The 13083-nt window shown below is 40.0% G+C and overlaps 2 protein-coding genes across 3 annotated transcripts in view; one reads left to right on the top strand and one right to left on the bottom strand.

The window, feature by feature from the left end:
- Nucleotides 1-13083, top strand: part of C5 (complement C5) — a 149154-nt gene that overhangs the window by 25986 nt on the left and 110085 nt on the right. For both annotated transcript variants that reach the window (XR_004540904.1, XM_033961430.1), the window contains exons 6-7: nucleotides 523-605; nucleotides 8851-8941. Coding sequence is in view for 1 of the 2 variants with exons in the window: in XM_033961430.1 (XP_033817321.1) it covers nucleotides 523-605; nucleotides 8851-8941 (174 nt within the window). In the remaining variant the exon portion in view is untranslated. The remainder of the gene's footprint in view (nucleotides 1-522; nucleotides 606-8850; nucleotides 8942-13083) is intronic.
- Nucleotides 1-13083, bottom strand: part of CNTRL (centriolin) — a 350863-nt gene that overhangs the window by 309648 nt on the left and 28132 nt on the right. The gene's annotated exons all lie outside the window — the stretch shown is intronic.

Genomic DNA, 13083 nt, shown 5'->3' with positions numbered 1-13083 from the left:
GGTATATAAACTTAAGGTTTAGTTTAGTTTAGTTTAGCATAAACTGGGCCCCATAAAAAGCAGTCCTATCTTAATGCAATTCATCATATGCACTTAACCACTTAACTCAGTCCTGGAGTACCCCCTTGCCAGTCAGGTTTTCAAGATATCCACAATGAATATGCACAAACTTGATTTGCATACACTGCCTCTATTATATGCAAATTTATTTTATGCATATTCATTGTGGATATCATGAAAACCTGACTGGCAAGGGGATACTCCAGGACCGAGTTGAGAAACATATCTCCTGACTTTATGGGCCAGATCATTGCATTTTAATGAATAGTTAATATATTATAGAATTCTGTGATTTACCCTTTAGGGACCTGTCTCTAAATTCATTTTCCCAGAGAGCCTACTATAGATGGAAGCCCCTGAACAGGCCAGATTTGGAAGTGTTCACGCACTCTGAAAATGTTGTCTCTGCTGGATTGTTAATGGCTGGCTCGGCAGTGCTGTGACCTGAGCTTTGTTTTCTAGGTATGGAGAGTGGAAGATTGAAGCTGCTTACAAAAAGGACTTCACCACTTCTGCCATTGCCAAGTTTGTGGTTAAAGAATATGGTATTTCCAGCTACTTTTACATTTTCATAATAATATGTGGTTGATTTTGGATGAAGAATTCCAATGAACATATTTTGTATCCTTAAAGGATAGTAATAGCATGGTAATAAGAAAGAGATTTAGTCTACCGTAGAACTCTACAACTGAAAGGATTCCTTGGTTGGAATCTATTCTATAAAGAGATATAGACGCCTACTTTTTTTTTTTTTAATATAGAATACTAGCATAATTAGCTTACCCTTTAGGTGCAAACACTTATGCCAGCCACAGCGTTGATGTGCTAGCACCTAAGTGCTGTAGATATCTATGTAACTTATGGTATTCTATAAGTTAAATGTGTAAGCTTGAGCTTTGCCATTCTCCACCCATGTGTACACTCTCCTTGCAAAAATATGCTATTTAAATTACACAGGTATTTATGGAATATTGCTTAGGCCAGTGTCTCGCAAACCTTTTGAAGCCACAGCATACTAAACTTGGGGCTGCGGCTGGAGGGCGTCCGGAAATGCACGGTGTCATGCATCCAAGAACACAGCCATAGAAGGACTATTTAATTCTCTATATTGTCTTACTGTGGTGGTAGGGAGATTAAGGGCTCCTTTTACGAAGGTGCGTTAAGCGTTTTATCGCACACACCGGATTAGCGCGTTAGCTGAAAATCTACCACCTGCTCAAAAGGAGGCGGTAGTGGCTAGCGTGCGTGGCAATTTAGCGTGCGCTATTCCGTGCATTGTAAAAAGAGCCCTAAGTGCCCTTTCTGCATCTTAATTTTGGATTTCAGATTGCTTAAAGAGTAGAAGGAAACTCTTGCTCAGTTGGTTATCATATGCATTACAATTTCCTTGTGGAATCCCTCCTCCCCCCCCCCCCCCAAATGCTGCCCTCTCTTCCTTGTCACAACTTACAGTGTATGCTATCTTGGATTTTCAGAGAATCCAGATAGGATAGTGCTTCATGTTACTTGAAACAACAGCACCATCTGCCCTGGATAGATTTTAAAATTTTGCATGCATTGGCACCTGTTTATATGTCAACTTTAATTCAGTATTACACCCCTTCGTATCAATTAAGATTGGCTGATGCTTGCAGATTGACTCTTCTGCCTCCTGTTCAGCTTAAGTTGAAGAGTACACTGAAGAAATCTATAATGAGTGTTGCAACAAGATTATAGAATTCGCCTGTGCTGCACATAAAAACAGCAGATCCAGCTAGTCATGTTTTGAAATATATTTTCATCAGGGGTGAAACACTTACCCCTGATTCGATACAGGTCACCAAAGGTTGGGCACCCAAATTGGGTGCACAGGGCAGATGTGCATGCAAAGTAATTAACAAGGTATGTTACTTTTTACAGTATTTTTTAGTTACTGTTAACCGAGTCAAGCTCCTTTCTGGCTGAAGACCCGGTGGACAAAGCTAAGTTTTAGTTTAATTTAATAATTGGAGTTAATTGGCTACAATTTGAATTTGTGCGTGCATCTACCCTAGTTGCTGTTTTAAGCCACGGTAGAGGTTTCTACTGCAACTCAGAGTGTTAAATGTTCCGGCACTCAGAATTCCTATGAGCGCTGGAACAGCTTTGGAGCATTTAGCACTCCAAGACACGGCTTAGTAAAAGAGGGCCTAAATTTTCTAGCACACAAATAAAAAGAGGAATGGACATGGGAGGTTCTGGGTGGATCATGGGGGTGTTCCTAGAAGTTAGGCACACCCAACTCTTAAAAATGAGGCAGCAGCATTTAAGCTAGGTTTCAGCAGGCATAAATACTAAGGCATTCGACAAGGTTCCACATGAACGACTACTTCGAAAAATTGCGAGCCATGGAATCGAGGGTGAAATACTCACGTGGATTAAAAACTGACTGGCGGACAGGAAACAGAGAGTGGGGGGTAAATGGACAATACTCGGACTGGAAAAGCGTCACGAGTGGAGTGCTGCAGGGTTCGGTGCTTGGACCCGTGCTCTTCAACATATTTATAAATGACCTGGAAATTGGTACGACGAGTGAGGTGATTAAATTTGCAGATGATACAAAGTTATTCTGAATAGTCAAGATGCAGGAGGATTGCGAAGACCTGCAACTGGACATAAACACCCTCGAGAAATGGGCTGCGACATGGCAATGAGGTTTAACATGGATAAGTGTAAGGTGATGCATGCCAGTAACAAAAATCTTATACACGAATACAGCAAGTCTGGTGCAGTACATGGAGAGACCCCCCAGGAAAGAGACTTGGGCGTGCTAGTCGACAAGTCAATGAAGCTGTCCGCACAATGTGCGGCAGCGGCGAAAAGGGCAAACAGAATGCTAGGAATGATTAAGAAGGGGCTCATGAACAGATCAGAGAAGGTTATCATGCCACTGTACGAGGCCATGGTATGCCCTCACCTGGAATACTACGTCCAGCACTGGTCACCATACATGAAGAAGGACACAATACTACTCAAAAGGGTCCAGAGAAGAGTGACTAAAATGGTTAAGGGGTTGGAGGAGTTGCCGTACAGTGAGAGATTAGAGAAACTGGGCCTCTTCTCCCCTGAAAAGAGGAGACTGAGAGGGGGCATGATCGAAACATTCAAGATAATGAAAGGAATAGACTTAGTAGATAAAGACAGGTTGTTCACCCTCTCCAAGGTAGAGAGAACGAGAGAGCACTCTCTAAAGTTAAAAGGGGATAAATTCCTCACAAACGTAAGGAAGTTCTTCTTCACCCAGAGAGTGGTAGAAAACTGGAACGCTCTTCCGGAGTCTGTTATAGGGGAAAACACCCTCCAGGGATTCAAGACAAAGTTAGATAAGTTCCTGCTGGACCAGAATGTATGCAGGTAAGGATAGTCTCAGTTAGAGCACTGGTCTTTGACCTAAGGGCTGCTGCGTGAGCGGACTGCTGGGCATGATCGACCACTGGTCTGACCCAGCAGCGGCAATTCTTATGTTCTTGGGTGTGAGAGTCTTTTTTAAGCACTATTCTATAAAGGATGCTTAGATAGAGTGCCCTTTATAGAATAGTAGTTTACCATGAATCTTTTTGGTGCCTAATTTTGGATACAATCAAGAGAATCCATTAATCAAATTAGATAACACCAAAACATACATATTAAAATATAATCCAAAAACTTTTTATTGGATGGGTTTATCCCCAATATTTTTGAACACGATTTGATCACTATATCACTTGATTGCTGCACTTCCACTTTACCTTCATTGATGTTTTTGGGATTTGATTGCACATGGACTTATGGATTTTGAGTATCGACTCTCTTTGGCTGGTTAAGGATTCCTATTGGCCTTTGATGTCTCCTTGGACTTTATGTTGAAGTTTGAATGAATCAAAGATAAGTGAGCTATTCTAATTAAAAATGTGCTAAAGTAATGAACTTTTGGATTCCTTCCTCCTTCTGAGTTTTTGGATTATATTTTAATATATATGTGTTTTGGTGTTATCTAATTATTGAATTAATAAATTGTTGAATGAATTTATATTGTAACTTTGATTAGTGGATTCTCTTGATTGTATGCTTTTGATTAGATGTGAATCCATTTGATTTTACATATATTTTTTTCTCTCAGGGTTGTTTTGTTTGTTTGTAGCCTAATTTTGGATGCCATTTTGTGAATCTGGCTCTAAAAGCTTAAAACATAAGTACAACTATGTATTATTTAATTGGGATTTATTAACTGCCTTTATGAAGGCAGTGTACAGCAAGTTTTCGGTGGGATCACAATATAACTATGGTACCAAGGACAATGACAAGTTAGGCGACTTGTCTAGGGTTACAAGGAGCAGTGTTGAGATTGAAGTCACAACCTCAAGGTGCTGAAGCAGTATCTCTAACCATTAGGTCACTCCTCCACTAAGGCCTGGATTCTCTAACTGACGCCAATTTTTTTAGGTACCAGTAGGTGCCCAAACTCAGTAAAAAAACATTCTTTAAACAATGTTTTTAACTGCTGCCTAAAAAATCAGCACCAGAATCGCTCCTCCGTAGGCACTTTAGGCTGCCTAACACCACTGTAGGTGTGGCTAATGCCGGAAGTGGCATTAGGTGGCCTAAAGTGGCTGTGGAGGTGCAATTCACATCAAAGGCAGGCACTGGAAATGTAGGCCTAGAAAACCCTGGCCTACATTTCCGGCACCTACCTTTGCTGGAAGCGTGATTCTGTACCCAGTACCATCATGCAATTGACACTCAATTGACACTCAACGCTTTTAAGGCAGTTGCTGACAATGCCGCCAGTTACAGAATCCAGGCCTAAATATAAAAGTGACATAAAGATGAATAAATTTTAAAACCAAAATTCCATATAAAAATATAACATGGAAGTGGATTCATATAAAATGACAAAAAATGAAAATAAACAAAATATAAATTCATATACAAAAAAATAACTATCAAATTTTAAATGTGAATTTAATGTGCAACTCACCATGGGCCCCTTTTACAAGGCCATGGTAGCAATTTCTGGTGTGTTAAATGTGATAAAGCCCATAGAAATTGAATGGGCTTTGTATCATTTGCCGCACCAGGAATTGCTTTGCAAAAGGGTCCCATATGAAAAATCAGCTCTAAAAACAACTGTTGTTGAACCAGCTAAAATGTGCTTAATTATTCCAAACCTAAAACATCAAAATTCCATTTATTTAGCTTTGTCTAATGTCATATATATACAGTATGGGGCTCATAATTGAAATAGAAAAATGTCTAAAAACCAGCCTAAATCAGCACTTGGACGATCTGAAAGACAAGTCGTCCAAGTGCCGATAACCGAACCAGGTTTTAGACATATTTAAAAATGACCTAGGCCTTCACAGTGCTGCTAAACAACCAGAGCTAAAAGGGGCGTGTCAGGAGGAGCGTCGAGGGCGGGATTTGGGTGGGGCGTGGGCCATCCTAAACTTAGTCGTACTGCATGTATAACCGAAAGTTTTACAACACTGCCTAGACCGCAGTGACTTAGGCCATCTAAAACCAGGTCTAAGTCACAAGAAGGTATCCAAAGTGACTAGATAAACACTTCAGACACAAAGTACAGACCCCCATACACTGCCACAGTGATCACTGACCCCCTCCCCCTTAAAAATCTTAATAACAACTTTACGTATCTGCCTCCAGAACATCAGCATCTGGCAGCCTGGCATAGGAAAGCCTAGTAGAGCTGCACAGAGGTGACTTAAGTGGTCTTGGGGGTTAGTGAACCATGGAGAGGAGGACCCAGGCCCATAAGCCACTCTAATCACTGCATTCATGATGAAACATATGCATCTCCCCCCAAAAAACCCCAAACCCTTTTGTAATACCATATAAGTGGCACCTGCAGCCATAAGGGCTATTGGGGTAGTAGACAGGTGGGTCTAGTGGGTTCTGGGGGGTGTTTGGGGGGGCTCACCATGACCTATAAGGTTGTTGTGGTGAGATGTGTATGTGACACCCTTTTTGTGAAGTTCACAGCAGTGCCCTGTAAGGTATCCCACTACTCTGGTGCAATGTTTAGGTGTCCAGTCCATAATTTTGCTGACCCCGCCCACATCCAAAAGGTATTTTTGGACAAATTTTTGGTCGAAAATGGGATATAAAGATGGATGACTTAGAAGTCTGGGCGATCAGATGGCTGGACATACAGTTGGACAATTTAAAAAAAAAAAAAAAATATATATATATATATTGGATGTATTTTTCAAAAATGGACCTTTTCCCATGTCTGACTTTTGTCCGACTTTGAGCAACTTGTGACTTAGGCCCAAAATGGACTTAGACATTTCTTTTGATTATGCCCCTCCACATATCTGTTTTTATGCATAAACACCTAAATGCACATTTGTTGTCCAACTCACCAAAGTGTTGGCAAGATCAGATCTTAAAAAAAAGTAATGATATTTCAAAGTCTGTCTTGCCAACCAACCTAAAAACAAAATGATTACACAACTGATCCATATAATCGCCTAAAAGGTTAGTATATTCTAATCAGTTACTTGATTGATGCCCCTAAAAAAACCTTTATGATACCAAATAATACTGCCAATTACATTTTCAAAATAGTACCAACGACAATCCATAAAACTTAAATCTGTGTCATACTATTTATGAGTCCTTACTGGCAAATCAACAACTCCAATCAAAGCTTATTAAAACTTACCCTGGGTTTTACTAAACTGCGGAAGAGCTTCTTATCACGGGCCGGCAAAGTAAATGCTTTGACGCTCATAGGAATTGAATGAACGTTGGATCGTTTACCTCGCTGGATTGTGGTAAAAAGCTCTTCCACGGTTTATTAAAAGGAGTCCTTAATTTTTATATTCACAGAAAGGATTCATTCTTCACTATATCCTTACTAACATTTATGCCAATTTCAGCATTTGATAATCTGTTTGTAAAATGTTATGTCTGTAGAGACCTTGCTCCAAACAAAGAGGCATCTGTGCTCCATATACGATTTATTGCTGATTTTCTACCACTTGTCAGCCTCACAATGCTAAAAAATAAATAAATAAAATAACGTCACTGAAACTTGCCACAAGTGAATATGCTTTGCATTTGATATATTTCTGTGGTACAGCCAAAGCATTTACATATTATATACAGGTGCTTTTTTTGTCTGTAATGGGCTTACAGTCTAAATGTCTGTATCTGGGGGTGATAGAGGATTAATTGACTCACCCAAAGTTACAAGGTGTTGCAGTGGGAATTGAACCCAGTTCCCACGGTTCTCAGCCCAATGCCCCTAACTTGCTATTCCTCCACCATTATGTCAATATGTCAATCAATGAGATCCCTGGACTCATCATTCAATCACAATCTTCTTAGTAGTGAAAAATATGTTTATGAATCTACATTTGTTTATGCCATTGATTCTTATACATATTTTTGACCGCAAGGAAGATTATCATTGAATGACGAATCCAATGACATCATTTTTTTTTTTTTTGCTAGTGCTGTACAATGACTATGCATATTCAGATCTTTCTCATGCGTATTCATTGTGGGTCTCCTGAAATCCTGACTGGCTAAGTGGCTGTACTCCAGGGATTCTCAACCCAGTCCTTGTTGAGACACACCTAGCCAGTCAGGTTTTCAGGATACTCACAATGAAGGTGCATGAGATAAATTTGCATGCCCAATTTCACATTTTATATCATGCACTTTTATTGTGGGTATCCTGAAACCTGACTGGGTTGAGAATCACTGATCTACTTAAACGTTAAAAAAATCTTTCTGAATTTAGCGGTTCAAATGTTAAATTGGAGATGAATGTGGTGGTTGGATATATCTTAATGGGCAAAATATGACTCTAGCTCAGTGGTTCCTAAACCTGGTGAAACACCTCAGCCAGTAAGGTTTTTCACTCTTCACTATTTACCTTCTGATTTCTCCATTAGCTGACTTTTGGATGGGATTGCACCAAGCTTTCTAATGTGCTCACCCTTTTCCCTCTTTCCCTTTTGTTGCTAGGTACCCTTTCCTTTCCCCCCATTTCCCATTCTGTGTGCATTCTGAAATGTGTTCAAGTTTTCAGCTACCTGCCCCTCTAATCAATAAATTGTAAACCTCTTAGATTTCTGTTTCAAAATTTTTTTGCAGCATATCAAATAAACTAAACTTGAATATGCATGAGAGAGATTTGCATGCACTGTCTCCATTGCACGTAAATCTCTCTTATGAATATTCATTGTGGATATCCTGAAAACTTGGGGCATTAACGCGCAGAATAGCCCGTGGTAAATTGCCACGCACGCTAGACGCTAATGCCAGCATTGAGCTGGCGTTAATTCTAGCCGCATAGCATGGGTTTAGCGTGCGCTAGAATGTTGCTAACGCAGCTTAGTAAAAGGAGCCCTTGATTGGCTGGGGTGCCTCCAGGACCAGGTTTGGGAACCACCTCTCTAACTGATATGGCAGCGTGTTGTTTTAGCGCTGGGAGCCGTGCTGCTCCCGATGCTCATAGAGTTCCTACGAGCATCAGGAGCAGCACGGGGCATTCAGCATGGCTCCAGGCACTAAAAACCGCTAGCGCGGTTTAGTAAAAGGGGGCCTTAGGTCCTCTATTATGAAATTATTCCCTTAATGCTAAATTGCCTCAATGTTTCCTTTTTCTGTTGTGCTACTGAATCATTGGCATTTGACTTTATTGAACTTGTTACCAAGGAACTTGAAGTAAAAATATTAAATATGCTTGAGAAAAGTGACAGGTCTGTCTAAAGATGCTAAGCAGTCATACATAGAATTTTGCTTCTTTTTTTTTTCCAGCAATGCCAACCTTTTCCGTTTCAATAGAACCCGAAATGAGCTCAATAAGTTATGAGACATTTGAAAGCTTTAGAATTACTATTAAAGCTAGGTAAGAAGTTCTGAATTTTTTTTAAAAAATGTGTATATGTTTGCTGTATAGGTTTTCTTCTGTGAAATAAATTTGCAAATTTTGTAACTTGCACTGATTTGCAGCCATTTAGGCCTTTCATTGATGACGTCTTCCAAATGGCAACCTCTTAAACAACTTGTTGGCAACTTTCCAGGTATTATTGGGAAGCACAAAGCCGCACAATAGCAACACAAAGAAATCTACTCCAATGCCTGCAAATAAGTTTTTTGTTCCTTTAAAAGTCTGAAAAAAGAAGAGGTTGCAAAGCAAGAAAAAGATTTCAGCTGCTAAACTGGTTGAAATATTTGTGGTAACTACAAAAATCTGAAGAAACATGCCTGCCAATAAAATCAAAACCTTTATCTGGCTTTTCGTTTTTACTCTTTTGTTCGCAATTACATGAATCGAGTATTTTATTCATTAACCAGTGGTAAATGAAATAACATTATCCAAATACTGTGGTGAAAGTCTATCTCTCTGCATGCTTGGATCAGTTCACAGATTCTGATTTATGCAAGTTCCAGGAATAGGCTTGCCTCATGACCTACAGTCATGTGAAAAAATTAGGACACCCTATAAAATATTCAGTTCTTTCTTAAGAAATGTTCACATATCGATGTCAAATCTTTTCTTTATTTATCTCTGCAAAAGAAAGTGATATAATTGTAGGTAAACAACAAAAACTTTCCTTGATTTACAAAAATGTGTATTCTAACTGAGGAATAAATTAGGACACCCCTACATATCCTCCCACTTAAAGTGGCTCAAATCACACAGGTGTATTACATCAGGTGCACATGATTAGAACATCATTACTCAGCATTTTGAAGGAGGTTTGTCCTACTTAAACCTCAGACATTTAGTGTGGTGTGCTCATGACTGCTGCGGTGAGAGTGAACACCATGGTGAGATCAAAAGAGCTGTCTGAGACCTTCTGAAAGAAGATTGTAGCAGCTTATAAGTCTGGTAAGGGATTTATAAAGATCTCAAAAGAATTTGACTTTAGCCATTCCACGTTCTAGAAAATAGTGTACAAGTAGAGAATTTTCCAAACAACTGGCAACATGACCCCCAGAGCAGACTGCAAGATGCTAAAAGAAGTCTCCAAAAACCCTAACATGTCATCACGGGACCTACAGTAGGCTCTTGCTACTGTTGATGTGAAAGTGCATGCCTCTACAATCGGAAAGAGACTGCACAAATTTAACTTGCATGGGAAGTGTGCAAGGAGGAAACCTTTACTCTCTAAGAGAAACATCAAGGTCAGACTGGAGTTTGCCAGAGAGAAAGTAGACAAACACCAGGACTTCTGGAATAGTGCTCTATAGACAGATGAGTCTATAATTAAATTATTTGGACACCAGAAAAGAGGACACCAAATATAGCATTCCAGGAAAATAATCTCATACCAACTGTAGGTGAAAGTGTTAATTTTTGGGGGTTTTAGTCAGTTTGGGGATGTTTTGCTGTAGCAGGATCTGGTCAGCTCACCATCAAAGAATCCATCATGAATTCTACTGTGTATCTGAGGGTGCTTGAGAAACGTGAGACCATCTGTAAGAAAATTAAAGCTGAAGTGGAACTGGACCCTGCAACATGACAGTAAATCCACCAAGGACTGGCTGAAAACTAAGAAATGGAGAAATGGAGAGTCCTGGAGTGGCTGAATCAAAGCCCTGATCTTAATCCCTTTGAGATATTGTGGGGTGATTTGAAATGGGCTGTACTTGCAAGAAACCCCTCAAACATCTCACAGCTGAAAGAATTCTGCATTGAGGAGTGGGCCAAACTTTCCTCAGACCGATATCAAAGACTAGTAGATGGCTACAACAAGTGTCTCACTGCAGTTATTTCAGCCAAAGGGGAAAACAATAGCTATTAGGGTGTAGAGTGTCCTAATTTATTCCTCGGTTAGAATACGCATTTTTGTGGATATTTTTTGTTTCATGAGTAAATCAAGAAATTTTTTTGTTGTTTATCTGCAATTACATCACTTTCTTTTGGAGAGATAAATAAAGAAAAGATTTGACATTGATATGTGAACATTTCTTAAGAAAGAACTGAATATTTTATGGGGTGTCCTAATTTATTCATAGGACTGCATGTTAGCTATGGAATATGATACCCATCCTGATTTTTCTAAATTCTGTGAAAGAGAACATGTGGCAACAGTAAAACTGAAGTGGTAACAAATGACTGGGTGTTTGATTTTGATTTTGTAAAAATAAAACAAACCACTATCATTCTCAGGTAACCAGTGTCTGGTTGACTTGATGTAAAACCTTGGGTTCCCTTAATCTTCATTGCCACCAGTTGCTTTCCTGAAGCCAGTGCAAAAATTTGCCAGCTAATTAGCCTTTTGGCAGCTGAAACTTCATGCCAAAAAGAGGGAGAGTTTCAGAATAGTCCATAGGTCAAAGAACTAGATTCAGCTTGCGTGGCAGTGTAACATTTCCAGTGCAAACCGTTAGAGACCATGGTAGCCATTTTCCATTAGGGATTGTGAGGGGCAGGATTGAGTGGGGCGGAGGGGGAAGGGCGGGGGGGGGGGGGGGTGTCGGAGTTGCCCTAAGCCATTATTAGCAGCTATGTAGGTGCGGGCCATTATTCAGAGCTGGTACCCACATTACTGCCAGCTGCTCACCGCTCAGAACGCCCCTCTCCAGCCCACTTCAAAAATGGCTGGTCAGTGATGATATCCAGTGGCACTGCTACTTTAAGTGTCACTGAATATCGGCAGCCAGCCTGTAGAGCAGGGCTGCCCAATTCTGGTACTTGAGTTCTACTGGCAGGCCAGGTTTTCAGGATATCCACAATGAATATGCATGAGAGAGATTTGCCTGCACTGCCTTCTTCGTATGCAAATCTCTCTCATGCATGTTCATTGTGGATATCCTGAAAACCTGGCCTACCAGTAGATCTCGAAGACCAGAATTGGGCAGCCCTGCTGTACAGCATGATTTAAGTGGGCAAGAGCTTCTCCTGCTCGCTTAAATCTTTTTGAATATTGGCTGGTGTGTTTTCAGATGTATAGAGTATTTTACCCTATTACCTGCATAAATAGCAGGTGCTAATGTTTGTGGGAATTTTGTTTCTCCCTACCTTCTAGATAGTTTTCAAAGGGAAACTCTGTGGGTTATTTCCTTTTGAAAACTAGAAGGCCTGGGAAGAAGCAGCTCATTTACGGGACCCCCCCCCCCCCCCCGCTCATTTACGGGATCCCCCCCTTTGAAGAGTGAGATCAGAGCTTTGACAGGCAGTGCCACTTGACATCAGATGTGGTGTATCGCTCTGTTTTCTAACCTAGATTTCATCATCCTCAAAAAGAATCCAACCCCCCCAAAAAAAACAAAAAACAAACCAACAACCCCCCCAACTTTCTCTTCCTTTCTGGTTAGCTCTGATAGTAGAAGGGATAACCTTTTCAAACTGGCTCTAGTCTTTCATGCTGCTAAATTTTCTAAACTACTGAAATGTCCCCCTCCTTAAAGTAGACTTACTTATTTATTTTAAAAAATTATATTCTGCATATACCTATGTGGATTACAGTATAGCATGCATTATCCAATAAAAAAACAAACCCATAGCATACAATACCGTAGTCAGTGTCAATCAAAATGCACAAATTAATGTGTTTCCAGTAATTTCTTAAAACTACTCCTAGAAGCACACATCCACAGCGCAACAATCCTGGAAGCCTGTTTAATCATAAAGGTGCTGTACATGAGAAAGAGCCCAATCTTTTATTCTGATAGTCAGCCCCATAGTGCTCTGTCATGGAAAGTATCATTCCTGATTCTGATCTCAAATTACGATTCAGGCAACATACAGATAACATCTGTTTCAATACCAAGGGAGCATCCATGATATACCAGCTGTTGAACCAGATACAAAATGTCTCAGAACTTAACAAGCAGGCAATGCAAAGCCTTCAGAACTGGAGTAACATGTTCTCTTTTTCCAATGCCAGTCACTAACATTACAGTCGCGTTTGGACCAATTGCAATGCTTTGTAGACAGAAATCTTGAGGTACAATGCTTTGTAAAGCTTTTTTTCTTTTCTTTTCTTTTTTTTAACAATACAAAGGTTAACTCTGATGAATGACTAACCCTTATGATGT

This window comes from Geotrypetes seraphini, chromosome 10 (genome assembly GCF_902459505.1).
Source record: "Geotrypetes seraphini chromosome 10, aGeoSer1.1, whole genome shotgun sequence".
NCBI lineage: Eukaryota > Metazoa > Chordata > Amphibia > Gymnophiona > Dermophiidae > Geotrypetes > Geotrypetes seraphini.
This window is presented reverse-complemented; position numbering and strand designations above follow the sequence as displayed.